The 16,321-nt window shown below is 42.3% G+C and overlaps 2 protein-coding genes across 2 annotated transcripts in view; one reads left to right on the top strand and one right to left on the bottom strand.

The window, feature by feature from the left end:
* Positions 1-1,244, bottom strand: part of PKD1L2 (polycystin 1 like 2) — a 57,140-nt gene extending 55,896 nt beyond the window's left edge. The window contains exon 1 of the mRNA XM_053399564.1: positions 874-1,244. Within this exon, the coding sequence (XP_053255539.1) occupies positions 874-1,177 (304 nt within the window). The 5' untranslated portion in view covers positions 1,178-1,244. The remainder of the gene's footprint in view (positions 1-873) is intronic.
* A 9,567-nt stretch (positions 1,245-10,811) lies between these two features.
* Positions 10,812-16,321, top strand: part of BCO1 (beta-carotene oxygenase 1) — a 35,181-nt gene continuing 29,671 nt past the window's right edge. Inside the window, exons 1-2 of the mRNA XM_053399563.1 lie at positions 10,812-11,066; positions 15,638-15,766. Of these exons, the coding sequence (XP_053255538.1) occupies positions 10,982-11,066; positions 15,638-15,766 (214 nt within the window). The 5' untranslated portion in view covers positions 10,812-10,981. The remainder of the gene's footprint in view (positions 11,067-15,637; positions 15,767-16,321) is intronic.

Genomic DNA, 16,321 nt, shown 5'->3' with positions numbered 1-16,321 from the left:
TGCATTTTCTGAGGGGTTTTCTTTTCTTTTCAATTTTAAAATTCAACCATTAAAACCAGATACTTGCCTTAAGAAAATAAGATGAAAGTGGAAATATCCAGTATTCTGCATTTTCCATTAGTTAGATATTGATTGTGGGAGGTGGTCACATTTTTGCATATCTTATGGGTTCAGCTCATATAGGACTATGTCGCTGGGACTCAGCTGGCTAATATTTCATCAGTAGCACAGTGAAAAAAATCTTAGCATAATTTAATCCACTGACATCCAATGTGCTTGTTTATTACATTTTTACTCTACCTTTCTTCCAAGGATCTCAAGATAGCAACATAAAGTTCTTCTCAGCCCTTGTTTTATCCTCAAAACAAACCTGTGAGGAAGACTAGGCTGAAAGAGTGTGACTGGTTGCCCCAAGGCAATCCAACGAGCTTCATGGCTGAACAGATATAGGAACCAGAGTCTCCACAGTCTTGGTCTGGTACACTAACTAACCAAGGTGTAGCCAACCATGGTGCTCTCCAAATCATAAAATCATAGACTTGGAAGGGGCCCCAAGGGTCATCTAGTCCAACCCCCTGCAGCCTGGCCAATGGCCAAGGGTCATGGGAGTGTAGTCAGCAACATCTGGAGGATCCCAGATTGGCTACCCCTGCTCTAACCTCTAAACTGGGAGTGAGACACCTATGGCCCTGAATATGCTGTCAGACTCCAAATCCCATCAGTCCCAGCCAGCATGGCCAATAGTTAGGGATTATGGAAGTTATAGTCCAGCAACATCTTTAGGAAGGCAGGTTCCCCACCCCTGCACCGCACCTTGCCAACGTGTCCCCCCCCTTCAACATTTCACAAAACAGGGATACTATTTTTCCCTACCTTCAGTAGTTTCATTGGAGGAAGAACTGTAGGTTATGCCGATCCACCATTCATTGTCCTCAGAGATGTGCTCCTGCAGAAACATCTGGGTTTCTTCATTTTCAATAAAGACCAGGTGGCCCCCTCCTCTCTCACACCAGCTCTGGGCACTCGTGAAAGTGCGCTGGAGCCTCACAAACTCATAGCATGAGCTATTGAAAGCCACTTGGTATTTTGAACATGGTATACCCTCCACAAGGGAGAAATCCTCTGCAGTAGAACTGACAACAAGAGGGATGATGAGGCTTATGATGAGGAGCTTCATGTTCGATTCAGCTGCTTACCAAGTCCTGTTTTGGAACTGATGCAGCCCACCACTCTTTTTGACCTTTTCTGCAGATATTTGAGGTGTCATTCTACTCTGGAATATGCTTTTCTCGCCTCAACCTTCCCTTCCCTGGACAATACTAGCAATGGCTCTGTGGAATAGCTTGCTCCCAATAAACAAAGGTTATTGCACAGGGGAAAACATTTTTTCTTTATGCCAAGATGTGCCGATGGATATGAGACAGGCCATTGTACAATTGTTCAAATAAAGACGGTATACACAGTGGGCTTTAATTTATAGCCTTTCATGTGAGTAGAGAAGATTACTTTGATATATACACCCACTGGACATATGGCAACTAGAGATAAAGGACCCTGTAAAAGAAGCTATTGTACCTTAGAGGCTGGGCATTCAACCTCAAAATAACCATTTAGAAACTCAGAAAGCTGGTGCACCATAATAATCAAACAGAAATTCTGTATCTGCAATGAAACATTGGAGTTGTGTTTTTCCATTCAGTGTGTGAACCAGGGCATGCACTAGAGAAGGGTGCATCCATCCATGTTGGTTTCTTGTTTTTTTCCTCAATTAATTTCAGTTTTCCACATTTCCACATTGATTTACAATTTTATTTATTTTGAAGACGTCGTGAAAATTCATCAGCATTTCAGTGCGAATTTCTCATGAAATACACATTTTTATATGCAATTTTGCCTAATATTTTCCGTGATATTTTCACTATCAATGCTTGTGCACACTTCACCCCATTATATGCATATTTGTTTTATTTTATAATAATTTTTATTGGTTTTTACACATATTTTCCAGCATATCATTCTTTTAAACATCATTTCAAAATCTTTGGCTATCACAGCCTAAGACCTCCCAGAAGTCCTTCACTTTCTTACATTCCCACCACATATGGTAAAAAGTACCCTCCTTTTCTTTACACAGTATATGCATTTTTGTACATATTACCTGGGTGAAGACCTGCAAGGAAAAATTCAGAGAAGTGTGGATTTTGAGAGACGGCTGCAATAAGCTTATTCTGCAGGCTTTGCTTGATGGACTGGGGGACAGACAATTTCCTCCCCTGATACCAGTTATAAATGTGGTAGAGATGTATTGGCCAGTGCCTATGAAATTACCAGCACCAGTGAGGAACTAGACAGTCTATCAAACACATAAGGAGAGGGATAAAATTCAGTTGTCAACCCAACATTCAGCTTTTGTTTGTGTGGGTTTTTTTGTTTTTATATATATATATATAAACTTTGCTTTTGAATAGTTTTGTGAAATTGGGGCAGGGGGAACAACACTCACCGATGCAGAAATTTGATCAACTGAACCTCAGACTAGAAAATGAGAAACTGAGAGGAACTGAAACTGGCAGATTTGTCAGTTTCTACTTGGTTGCAAGTACTTTACCACTTAGAAAAGGATGCTTTGATTACCAATAACTGGTAAAAAAGAAGATTATTTTCAAAAGATGGACTCACACTGAGGCAGGAAATGTATCATGCTATATGGCTTTTAGCCTCTGACATACTGGTACTGGCAAGTACCGGTATTTACAATAAATACTCTGACCTTGCCTTGATAACTAGCCTGGTGGTTGTTATGCTTTTTACCAGACCTGTCATCCTAACAGAACATGCTTCTGTGATGCTAAGCTCTCATAATGTCTTTATAGCTGTGCTGCTCCTAATCAGTTTCGCAGCTGGCAACTTAGGTGGGACTGCTAAATGCTTGATCAGCCTTCTGTTATTATCATAATGCAATGTCTGCTGAGGGATGGAATCAAGGCCTGCTGCATAGGCACCCCAGAGTCTGCAGAAGCCTAAATCTACCTTAATTGAGCTTGCACGGGTACGTCCACTGTTAGTCATGCTTCCCTTCTCTTCTCTAGCTTTCCGAAATTTAGAATATACGATCACTGGAGCACCAAAAATTAGGGAAGAGGCAGAAGGTGGCCATTAGTCAGCGCTGCCATTTTTTTGGTGGCAAATCCTATTTTCCTCTCAGAATATCCTGGAATGACAAAATATCCAAGATATTTTGGAAAAATAAAATGATGGCTCCTGGGAGTCAACAACTAAAAGAAGCCTTCCATACCCAAAGGATTCATAACTGAGATCCTTTTTTTCATATTACATATGTCTCTATCCTTTCAAGAAATCACCCCCTTTGATATGCAACTGTGTGAGTTGACTCTTACACAGAACGAGCATTTTTTCAGGATGTAACACTTGCTGATCTGAAATCATTTACTCCAAATAGTCCCAAAGAAATTGTCCCAGGATGGTGCCTCATTCCCCACAAGTTCTTATTATACTTTACAGCCTCTTGGCTCATGGTATAGACTGCCCTCAATGGAAGGACTGTCATGCCACCCCGTTCCAGCCAGCTCAAAAGGGCATAAGAGGACAAAGGGACTTTAAGGTAAAGCATTATATTGTAAGTCACATCACAGTACACAGGCATGCATTGTTTAGCTGGTGGACTCCTGGTATGTTTTTCATTATGTTCCCTTAGCCAGAAGGGGCCATAGCTCAGTGGCAGAACACACGCTTTGCATACATAAATGTTTTGTGTCAGCTCCTGGTGTATCATGTAGGTTGTGAAAAACACAAAGGAGAAACACTCCTGGTCTGAGATGTCAAGACGTCCTGGGTAGACTCCATTTAAGGCAGCTCCATATGTTCCTGGAGGCAGGCAAATGTTGTCTCCATCTTCAAAAGGTGGGGAAAGAAGACCCAGGTAACTACCAACTGGCCAGCTTGACGCTGATACCAGAAAAGGTCCTAGAACAGATAATTAAACGATTGGTTTGTGAGCACTTAGAAAAGGATGCTGTGATTACTAAGACCCAGAATGGGTTTCTCAAAAACAAGTTATGGCAGACGAATCTCATTTCTTTGATAGAGTTACTAACATGATGGATCAGGGGAATGCTGTAGGCATAGTGTATCTTGATTTCAGTATGGCTTTTGACAAAATCCCTCATGATAGTATTGTTGAGAAGCTGGTAAAATGTGGGCTGGGCAAGGTAACTGTTAGGTAGATTTGTAGCTGTTTAACTGGCCGAAACCAAAGAATGTTCATTAATGGATGCTCATAATCCTGGAAAAAAAGTGACAAGTGGGGTGCCACAGGGTTCTGTCCTGGGCTCGTTGTTATTCAACATCTTTATAAACGACTTGAGTGAAGGAATTGAGGGGATGTTAATCAATCTGACACCAAACTGGGAGGGGTAGCTAATGCTGCAGAAGACAGAATCAGGATTCAAGATGACCTTAACAAATTGGAGAACTGGGCCAAAACTAACAAAATGAATTTCAGTAGGGACAAATGTAAGGTTTTACATTTAGGCAGGAATAACCAGCTGCATTAAATATAAGATGGTAGACACCTGGCTTGCCACTAGGACATGTGAAAAGGATTTGTAGTCTTCGTAGACCACATGCTTAACAGCAGCTAATTTTATTCTAGGCTGCATCAACAAATGCATAGTATGCAGGATAAAGGGAAGTAATAGTTCTGCTCTATTCTGCCTTGGTCAGAACCCACATGTAGTACTATATCTAGTTCTGGGCACCACAATTTAAGAAGGATATTAACAAGCTGGAACATGTGCAGAAGAGGATGACCAAGATGATCAACAGTCTGAAAACAAACCCTTATGGAGGAGTTGGGTATGTTTAGCTTGGAAAAGAGGAGACAGAGAGGAAATATGATAGCCGCCTTGAGATATCTAAAGGGCTGTCACATAGAGGATTGAGCAAGCTTGTTTTCTCCAGCTCTGGAGGATAGGACCTGAACCAATGGATACAAGTTACAAGGAAGGAGATGCCAATGAAACACCAGAAAGAACTTTATGGTGGTAAGGGCTGTTTGACAGTGAAATGAACTCCCTTGGAAGGTGGTGGACACTCCTTCATTGGAGGTATTTAAACAGAGGTTGGATGGCCATCTGTCATGGATGCTTTAGTTGAGATTACTGCATTGCAGGTGTTTGGGCTAGATGACCTTCAGGGTCACTTCCAACTCTACGGTTTTATGATTCTGTTATTCTACTATTAGCCACAACATCCCTGAACGTTGGGCATGTTGGCAGAGGCTGATGGGAGTTGTTGCTCTTGTTTTTCTTGTAGGAGAACAGTCATAGCTCAGTGGTTGAGCATCTGCCTTGCAGGTAAAACTCCCCTGCAGTGCTTGTGTTGACAGTTCAGAGCTAGAAAAACCAACATGATATAAGGCAGCTTCCTATATCCCTCTATGCAGAAGTGGGCAATATTTATGGTCCCCCATCCCCCCAGATGATGTTTAGTTACAACTCCTACCATCCTTTACCATTGGGCATGTTGACTTGGACTGATGGGAGTTGAAGTTGAACAGCAGAAGGAATGCATCACTTTGGTTATTCCTACTGGAGGGGAAGGACTGTGACTCAGTGAGAGAGCACCTGCTTTACAAAGAAAAGGTCCCAGGTTCACTCTCCAACATCTCCAGACAGGGCTGGAAATGTCCTGTCTGAAACCCTGAAGAACCACTGTTATTAATTGTAGACAATAGTGAGCTAAATGATCCAATGGACTGACTCACTATAAGGCAGCTCTCTGTGTTAGCTAACCAAAAGGAAACTAGGTTAATCCATCCACCTAAGGAGAGGATCAGACAAGGTACAGACAGCCAAGGAGACTGATAGTAGCAGTTTTCATTTTTGCACGTTCCCATTCACTCAAATGTCCCCCTGCCCTCCACTTCCAAGCCACTGTGCTGAAACGTGTCCCCTTTTTCTGGCAAAGAGATTTCCTTGATTCCTCAAAGCTCATTTCACAATATACATTCTTCTGTATTGTATAAGCTGAGTCAGCTGCTCCAGCTAGTGCTGTCACAAGGTTATTGAGGTGTTTATCTTAATTGGTAAGATGTAATAAACCTTCCCTTGATAAGCTATCTTGACTGGGTACAAAAACCAACACATTCTCAGTACACGCACCCAAAGTTAGCAATGGTAGGTTAGGCTGGGAGACTGTGGCTGACCTGAGCCCATCTAGTGAACTTCATGGCTGAGTGGTCTCCCAGCTCTAGACCAGGCATGGCCCAAGTCCGTTTTGGGGGCCTAATCCGGCCCGCCAGTCAGTTTAGGCAAAATCCTTAAAAAAGCTCAACAACTTCAATCCTAAAAAAAAGGTGAACAACTTTGGTTGGCCATTACGGCCCTTCACTCCATCAAATCTGGCCCTCTTTGGAAAAGTTTGGACTCCGCTGTCCTAGACACATACCCTCAAAGTGTGGCAAATAAATAAATGTTGCTTAGCTGTCTATTGAAAGATTCAAGAGCCTCATAAATATATGTTTTGTTTACTAAAGAGCTGTTCCGGTGACACTTGTGGGTGGAATGAGTGCATGCTTGGAGAGCAGTGGTTGCAGCTAGGGTTCACATGGGTTTGTTTGAAGGTTTGAAGAAAGCCTATGTGTGTACAAGCATTCCACTCTGGAAGGCAGGATGGCCCAGAATACCATTTGTTCAGCATCACACATGGGGAGAGTTGCATTCAGGTCCTGCTTGGGGGCTCCCCATAGGCATCTGCTTGGCCCCTGTGAGAAAAAGATGCTGGACTGGATGAGTCTTTGGCCTGGTTCTGCAGGGGTCTTCTCAGGTTCTTAAGCGTACGCACAGAAACCTCTCCGCAAAATGAGGAACCTTGGATCAGCCCTCAGCTATTAAATACACTTCTACTTTATTGCCAACAGATATCACTTCCGCAAGGCAATCTCTAACAATGATAATGGTTAGACCTTGCATCTCCTGGCACAAGGAGATAACAACTCCCAATCAATTCAGTAAATATATTGCTATGTTCTGAACTTACCAATTTTGCTGTTGCATCTGCTGGCTCATAACACACTGCCCAGGCAGATTCATATATGCATCAAGCTTGCTAATACTTCTATTTACAGACCCTGCTTTTACTACGGAATTATGCAGTTTTAAGTGCACTTGATAAGAGAGCCACGTTTAAAACAGTTAAGTCTCCTCTGCTCCATACAGCAACAGAGATAAATGGCAGGTTCAAAGGTAGCTAGCTGTTACCTGATGTCATGTAACTGCTGTTGACTATGATAAACAGAAGAAGAAGTGAACAAGTAAGACCCGCAGTAAAATGTTGCAGTGTGGAGTTACTCCTGCTCAGATTTCCAAACAGGATACTCCATTTTCCATTCCATCATCCGGCCACCAGTGTTTTGCAGTGGAGAAGGCTGTTCTCCTTTGGTACCCAAACAGTTTGCCAGCTTTCCATTTCTTTGCCATGCTCTGGATATGTTTTTGGGATCATACACTGAATGGTCCTGATAGCTCCACTTTGAAATATGCAATGGATAGCTTAATGCTGGAGCACAAACATGGCGTGCAAAATGTGCCAGGTTCATTGCTTGTTTGCTTTGATTATGTCTACTGTACTCTGCTTTTCAAATCAATTTCCAAAAGCAGCTTCCATCAAAAACCAAAATATAACAATAAAATACTGCATAGAAATAACAAAAAAAAAGACGTACAGCTGTGCTAAATTCCAGCAACCCCTGCCCCTGCCCCTGGAATAAAAATATATTCGAACACCATATAAAATTAGGAAGAAAGAGAAAGTCTGTCAGCTTCCCATGGAGAGAATTCTATAACTTGTGAAAGCCTAAATAGTGTTTTGTTTATATTGGAGAGGCTGATGCTGTGAGTGTATCTTACATATTGATTAATTGCCACAGATTATGTGGGAGGGTGATTAAAAGCAGGAGGACAACACAGAAAGTGCAGAAATGCAACAGACTAACAGTAACTTTGCCTGGATTCTCTGTAAAAGGCAGAGATGCTCCCACTTACTCATTTTCCACAGTAACATATCTTTCTAGCCTTGGTTTTACAGCCAAAGGAAAAGATCAGCATTAGGGCTCCTGTGGTTTTCACATAATATGTGGTGCTGCCCTTCAACAACCTAGGAAATTTTTTTGCAGATCTAAAATATTCCTGGACCTAGTTTCAAACTTATGCAGCGAGAGCCTTATTCAGTAAAAACTGCCATTTAGTTCTAGCAGACGCATATGTTAATTGCTTAATTGGTTATTAAGAGAGATTTAAACACATTTTGGGACAGCGGTTAATAAGCTTCTGATTTTCTAACTCTAATTCACATGAGATTTTGTGACATGCAATGGGTCGTGCAGAGTCTTCATGTGGAGTATGTAACCTCACAGTTAGCGATGTTCAAGTTTCAGAAGGGAGAGTAAGAGTCAACAAGAGCTATTTTTACTAGCATTCAAAATTAAATTATATTATTATTATTATTATTATTATAAATCATCTGAAAGCCTTTGTTGTGACTATCTTCTATTTTCTGATACAAATTACTGGTAAATCGCTGTTGGATGGATATGTGGGGGGAGCGTGCAATTTTTGAAAAGTTGTTAGTGTACACATATTTGCCTCAGTTTCCCTTACGTCTCCCTCTGCTCCCTGTTCCCTGCCATAACTGTCTATTTTCACCCACTTAGGCTGGTCGCTTCCTTGTAGAACAGATCTGGTCTCATGACCCCAGACTTGAGCAATAGCCAAAGCACAAGAGACTAGGGAGGATGAGCCAGTCAAATGTGTGGCTGCAGTACTGCCAGCTGAAGGCCATGTCTAGGTTCTTGATACCAAACCTGTAGGGTTGAGGTAGAGCATCTGCTTTGCGTGCTGAAGGTACCAAGTCCCTGGCATCTCCAGGCAGGGCTGGATCCTCCAGATGTTGTGGGGCTCCAAGTCCAATCAGCCCCAGCCAGCATGGCCAATTATTAGAGTTGTTGTTCAGGAACATCTGGGCATCCACAGGTTTCCCACTTGACCACTTTGATCTGCAGAACAGGCATTTTATAAGTGTAAAATAATGCTTGCTGTGCAAGCAACTGATATTTTAGTGCGGCAGTTCCTATTCTCTGGAATACACTGCCTAATAATATTAGGCAGGTAACTTCATTGTACACTACTTTTTAAATGGCTGCTAAAAACTTGCCTCCCCAGATGCGTACAGTGGTACCTCGGGTTACATACACTTCAGGTTACAGACTCCGCTAACCCAGAAATATTACCTCGGGTTAAGAACTTTGCTTCAGGATGAGAACAGAAATCGAGCGGCGGCATGGCAGCAGCAGGAGGCCCCATTAGCTAAAGTGGTGCTTCAGGTTAAGAACAGTTTCAGGTTAAGAACGGACCTCCGGAACAAATTAAGTACGTAACCAGAGGTACCACTGTACTTTAATTCTGTACATTTGTGTTTTTATTTAAAACTGTTAATTTTATCTACCGTATATACTTGAGTATAAGCCGACCCGAGTATAAGCTGAGGCACCTAATTTTACCACAAAAAACTGGGAAAACTTATTGACTCGAGTATAAGCCAGTTCAGCACACCAGAGGCTGGTGGCAGCAGCAGCGGAGGAAGAACAAGCAGCCCTAAAGGGCTGCTTTTGAGCTGCTCGTTTCTCCGTCACCTCCGCCGACAGCAGCAAAGGAGGAGGAGGACGATGACGAAGGAGCAGCCCAAAAGGACCCTCACTCCAATATAAGCATTAAAAAAGTGCTGAAAAAGTCAGCTTATACTCAAGTATATACGGTATGTTTTGATTATTTTAATCTGCTGTTTTTAAAACCTGTTTTTATTGCTATTTTTAAAATGGATATTTCATATGCCTCTCTTGATATGAACATAATACTCAGACCCTTAGATTTTATTCTATCTGTGGAATGCTCTCCTCCAGCTGCCACCACTGTTGGCATTGTTCCAGTGCTAGGAAAAGGTTTACACTTCCCCCCAAGGCTTTTGATACACTAAGGCAGCAGTTCCCAAAGTTGGTGGTGCTGTGGGATTACCCAGGCAGGTGCTAAGAGGTAAGGGCATGGGGTGCTGGAGGTGCCAATGACTATCAAACTTTGAAAAGCTGGTATCCCTGGATCAAGTTCATCAGTTTAATTGAATCAATTAAACTACATAGTTTTAATTGGATTTTGAATATGTGCAAATGTTACTGTTTTGAATTTCATTGTGTAATTATATTCCTTAGTGGGTGGTGCAAATTGCTATTCTGAATAATGCTTTTCATAGAGAAGGCTAAGGGGTGCTGGGGGAGGGAGTTGTTACTGGTATACTCCCAAAGCATCCTGTGGCTGTTACGGGGTTTGTTTTGTTCCGCTGTTGTGGTATAATGTATATTTATTTGTTTTAAACGTGTTGCAGGTAACCTGGAGACCTTTTTGCAACAAGCAACTAACACGTCTAATAACAACAACAATTAATAATACCATTTTATGTAAACCACTATGTGGTATATTAACCTTGCCAAATAACAGTATGATTATAGCAGAAGTAGTAATCTATTACATATCGAAGCAGTGGAGACAAGACATGCCGAATGAAGCAAACTTCCCAAGCTAAGGAGAAGCCGATGGCGATTTGGGAGGGATTTCCTCTCCTCCAAACTAGGTGATCCTAAACCCCGCAACTTCGGGACGCGCGGACTAGCCTTTGCAGAGAAAGTGTGAAGCTCAGCAGAAAAGTAAAGAAAGTCCTGCGGATTAATACTCAGCCGTTTAGAAACCACATGGTCACCCTTTAGCCACTAGCAGTCGGCTGGGGGCGGACTTCACCCTTTTACCCCGTAAATATAAATAACCAGAAAAATCGGCGGGTCCCCCCCTCCTTCTCCAAAGCCTTAGATGGGAAAGGAAAGCTGCAAATCGCAGCGTCAGTAACGCCGGCTGGGACGATGGCAGCACCTGTAGGGATGATGGAAGCGATTTTTGCCAGAAATAAAGAGGAGCACCCGGAGCCCCTCCGAGCAGAAGTGCAGGGTAAGTGCAACAGGCAGCTAGCCAATTGCGAAGGAACTCAGATTTTTTTTGGGGGGGGGGGTGCTCCTGCCTTTCTCCAGAGAAGACTTCTTTTTCCTAGACGTGTTTACTCAGAGCAGGTCTGCCTGAGCTGAATGGGGTCCACTTCCTAGTAAACAAATATCGGATTGCAGTTTAGGGATCGCAGATAAATTAGATTATTTCTCTCCCCACTTCCTGTTTATGTGCATTTCCTATCACCGTCTGGGAGGGAATGTGGCTTCACTGCCCTTGGACTTGAGCCTCAAAGTCCGGCTGAGGTGGACAAGTGGCGTAACACTTGCCCAAATACATTTAAACCTCCAAAACAGCTGGGGGCAGGTTGTTTTCCTCGGAGCTAAATAGGGGGAGGGGAGTCGTACTTTCACTTTTTCCTGGTGGTGGTTTAACGTCGTCTTCTTCCTCCCCCTCGCCTCTCTGAGCTTTCATCTGCCTAGTCAGCAAGTTGACCATTTCCTCAATGCTTGCACCTAGAGATTGCTACACCCCCCACGCTCCATTTTTCTTAGTTTTATTTATCTAAGGCATTTATATACCTAAGCAATGTACATGAAATAAACCACACAAAATAAAAATTCATCACCTTAAAATACCCGCTGGAATAACTAAGGACGTTTTAGGCATGTGCGGAAGTTTAGCGAGGAGATTGAAGCGAAAAATGTCTCCTTTCTTACATTTTGTTTACTTACTAATTTATTCCTCCCCCCCCCCAAAAAAAAACCCCACTCAGCTCCTCCAAGAAGTTCAGGGCAGCATACATGATTATTCACCCATCCACCTGTGATCCTTGTCTAACAACAAACCTGAGAGGTAGATGAGGCTGATATATAAGAATTCTGGGAACTGTAGTTTGTTAAAGATGCTAGTAATGGTCGCATTGTGATAAGAGAATCATAGATTCTTTGGGGAAGTAATGTGCTTTCAATGTGATTTAAATGTGTGCTGTGTACACACACACACAGAGAGAGAGAGAGAGAGAGAGAGAGAGAGAGAGAGAGAGAGGCTGGTTGGGGGCTCAAGTACGCCCAGTGAGATATTCATGGCTGAGTTGGAGATGTAAACCTCAGTCCCATCATGGTTTGCCAACTGCTACACTGCACTGGCTTACACAACCAACAACATACACTAGACAACAGATATAGGGAACTTGTGTCTGTTCAGATATTTTTTGGACTACAACTCCAACCAGCCTCAGGCAACCTGGCAGGTAGTTAGGAATGATGGGAGGTGCATTCCATCAACGTTTGATGGGTGAAAGTTTCCCCAACCCTATATTAGGATAATATGTAGTATAGATTTGTTGCTCTCTCTTTTAGCAAACTCAGCTGGTAAGCGCCAATAGGTTTGTAACCAAACTGGGTTCACAGAGAAGCAACCTCAGAGGAAACTACAGTTTTGCAGAAGTAAAAAAAAACAAAAAACCCCCAAAACTTAACCTCTCCTTCCAGCAAAAGAATTAAGCATGTTCAGTATCCACAGAAAATTGACTGTTGTGGGGGGCACACAAAATGAAGGTGGGGATGGAATGGAGAGTCTTTGTGGCCATGGTTGGCTGGCACCCTAAAGCTTTTAAGAAGTGTGACTGTGCTGCAATCTTTCGTTGTGGCTTGCACGCTTGGAAATTTAAAAGTGTGTTCCCAATATGATTCAGGTGTGTGGAGAAAGTTGTACCCAGCCGTTGGGCCATTACTGCAGTGTGGGCAAAGTCTTGTTTCAACATTGCACATGAACAGGAATCTCATAGCATGGGTGCACAGCAAGTGAACCCATTGAGGTGACCAGGATTCCTTATGATGCACAAAGCATTCCTCCACCTGTATCCTACCCATCATAATGACAGACATTTTGCTACTTTAGTAAATAAAATCTCATTGTTCTAAAGAAAGGCCTTCTCCTATTTTTCCTTCAAAACGACAACCAACAACTAATGAGGGAATATGAAATATTCTTCATTGCATTAGCATACCAGATCCAAAAATAGCTTCAAAGCCAGACAAGTTCAAGACCCATCAGCACTGTGAAAGATTCAGGTTTAAAAGATTTGGTTGACTTCTACTGTGCATTGCCATTTTGATTTTTTTAAAAAAAATAAATTTCCAAATTAAATTAGTTTAATACAAGTTCTTAAAATCCAAATTACGGAGGAACCAACCACAAATCATGCTGGAGACATGAAAGTATTAGCTCCCCCACCGACCCCTGCCACACATACCGTAGCACCAATCCACATCAGGGACTCTCACAAGAATAAAGCTAAGTTTGGCATTTCAAACCTGAGACACCAACATATCCTGCAGTCTGGACTTCCTTCCCTAGGGACAGGAACTAAACTGCCTTCCGGCAAATCAAGCTACTGAGAATCAAGTCTTGGCCTTATGTACATAGCTTTGCCTCAATGCCTTATTCATGTGGCTAAAATCCCCATATAAAAACAGAAGAACAGCATCTTCTCTGCCTGCCTGCCTCCTGTCTCCCTGTTTGGTGTGTGTGTGCATTTGCACGTCTTTCACTGTCAATCATCATGTAATGCAAATAAGCATGTTAGATAAACCTAGCTCTTTCATAAGGCATTCATACTGGATTAGATCAAGCCATTTTGTAAGAAATATGTTGCTGTTGTAAGAGGGTAGCTTGATTTGGGTTAAATATTAGGGCAAACGTATCTTGGCACAAAGGATAGTTAAGTAAGAGAAAAGTTGCCTCAAGTTATAAAAGGAATAATAATTAGGGGGACACACAAGTTATGAGATTGACATCATTGGAAATGTTTGTGACTCAGACAGGATAAGTAAGCATATGTAGTATTGCTGAGGAATGCTGGGAGTTGTAGTCTGAACCATCTGCAGGGCACCAGGCTGCTGAAGGCTGGCTGAGTGAGATCCAAGAAGAGGCGAGCTCCCTTGGATAATTTTCCTTCTTTACTTGTTCCTTTGAACAGCCAAGTTCCCTTCATTTTCAAAAGCACTTCGCAATGTGGCATGAGGAAGAGGGTTGTCGAAGGAGGGGAATTATCTAAAGCTCCCTTGAGTTTCACTGGCCTAGTTTCAGAGCCTTTGGATCCTGGTTTCCTTTTTCTGACATGACCAACGGCTTGAAGATATTGCTGTCATAAATTCTGCCATGGTCAGTGCGTCATAAGTCTAGCACTGGCATTATTACTGTGACTTGGCTCATCTGGGATTTACATCGGCATGAGTGCCTTTGTGAAATGTGTTGACATCCACTTCTACAGATACACACAGAACTAAGTTATAGGTGGATTTAAATAGACAGTGTGATTGTCTTTACAACAAGAGAGAATTCCCCATTTGCCACTCAAGTGAAAATTGCAGGGATGTAAAGAGGAGCGCTCCTGGTTTCAGCTAAATCTACAGAGGTAGTCTCTGTTTCACATACAGAAGGTTCCAGGTTTAATCCCATGTAGGGCTGGGAATGTCCTTCATCCAAAACTCTGGAGAGTTAATATAGACATTACTAAGCTTGGGCCAAGGTTCTGACTCAGTATATGGCAGCTTCTTATGTTCCTATCTAGTCCAGTATCCAGTTTCTCATGGTGGCCAATTCTGTGTAAGGGATGGTCCACCACCACTGCCTCTAAACATGTAAAGTCCATAGAGCCGCACTTTAACTTTTCATGGTCAGAATTTGGGGGGAAAGTGCGGCTTATATTCAGGCCAATACAGTAACAAGTAGTACCTACAACAAACAGTTCAGGATTCCAGCCACTTTATTCTCTTCCCACTGGTTTTTCATTTCTGGCCCCTGCCTTGCAGCCACCAGTCAGCATTCTGTGGCTGCTGAGTTCTCATTGGTCTGCTTTAGATAGTTCCTCCGCCCCGCCCCCCCCCCACTTGGGGTTATTTCTTAATATTTATTTGCTACACTTGCAAAGTTCTGGCTTCTCCAACTCTGCTGATAACACCCTCTTGCATGTGGGTGTCGCCACTTTGGCTATATAAACAATGGCACTCACAAACAAAACATCAGAAATAGAAGAGATTATAGGCCTACTCTCTAAAAATCCATGTAACCCATGATAATTGCTCAGCCAAACTGCTTTATTCCCCAGACTGCAGCTGGATGAGATAGGTTCAAGGGTTAAGCCTCCCTTTTGGTGATCTTCCACTTCAGACTGTGTTGCCAGTGGCTGAATGGTTGGGGGAGGGGTGTCTAAACATACTTACAGAAATACATGCAGTTTGTAGGTCCATCCTAACAGTTGGGAGAAACAGAAGTTTGAGTAGTATGGGGTTTTTGAATGGTTTCTTTATTGGGATGGTGCCACCCTACTGACTTAATACACCTTTTTTGCCTAATGCATCCGACACCTGGTAGCATCCTTACATTTCTAAAATCACCAAACAACCTTCATCCTGTCACTTTTGACACATTGCAAAATTGATCTCAGCATGTCATATTAATTTGGCAAGAGTGAGGGCTGGGCGATTGGGGGTCATTCAACAGAAATACTTCTGGAGTTCCATTGAGGCAGAAACAAATATCCTACTGCAAAAAGTCCCTTTCTTTTCCAGGTGAGATCCCAAGCTGGATGGAGGGAATCCTTCTCCGTAATGGTCCAGGCATGCATACAATCGGGGAAAGTAAATACAATCACTGGTTCGACGGCATGGCTTTGTTGCACAGTTTTACAATTAAAAATGGTAAGCTTGTTTGTATTGCATATCTATTAGTAGTAGTAGTAAAAACCTATCTGTCCACCCAGGCTTTCCCTGTTGCCTTTGGTAACTGTTGTTTACTAAAATCTATTTTTCTTATTGAATTTTGTGTGTTTTTTGATGTGAAACTGTCTTGGTATTTTCTGGCATAAGTTTAAGGCATAGCTATCTTTGTATTTTCTGGGTTGGCAGAAGCAGTACAAAAATCCATTTTATAATTATAATAATAATTGTTGTTTAATTAGTATTATTATTTAATGGAGGGCACCCTATTGACTGTCTCTGGTTTCATGTATCACCTTCCTTATCCATTTTGGTATCTTCAACTAAAACAATGCCACGGATCTTATAGTCAGAGGCATCCTGAGATGCCATACAGGTAAAATTGAATAACTCATTGTCAAATGCCTACAAGGTTGTGCCCAGCCTTCTCTTTTCTGCAGGTTTAAAATATTCAGTTTTGCGAAGTGTTGGGCTGACATAGAGAAGGGTTTTGTCCAATATATAACTTGCGGGTTTATGAACATGTGTTTTTAAAGA

This window comes from Podarcis raffonei, chromosome 8 (assembly GCF_027172205.1).
Source record: "Podarcis raffonei isolate rPodRaf1 chromosome 8, rPodRaf1.pri, whole genome shotgun sequence".
Taxonomy (NCBI): domain Eukaryota; kingdom Metazoa; phylum Chordata; class Lepidosauria; order Squamata; family Lacertidae; genus Podarcis; species Podarcis raffonei.
The sequence above is the reverse complement of the archived record's forward strand: the minus strand, read 5'-3'. Positions and strand labels throughout refer to the sequence as shown.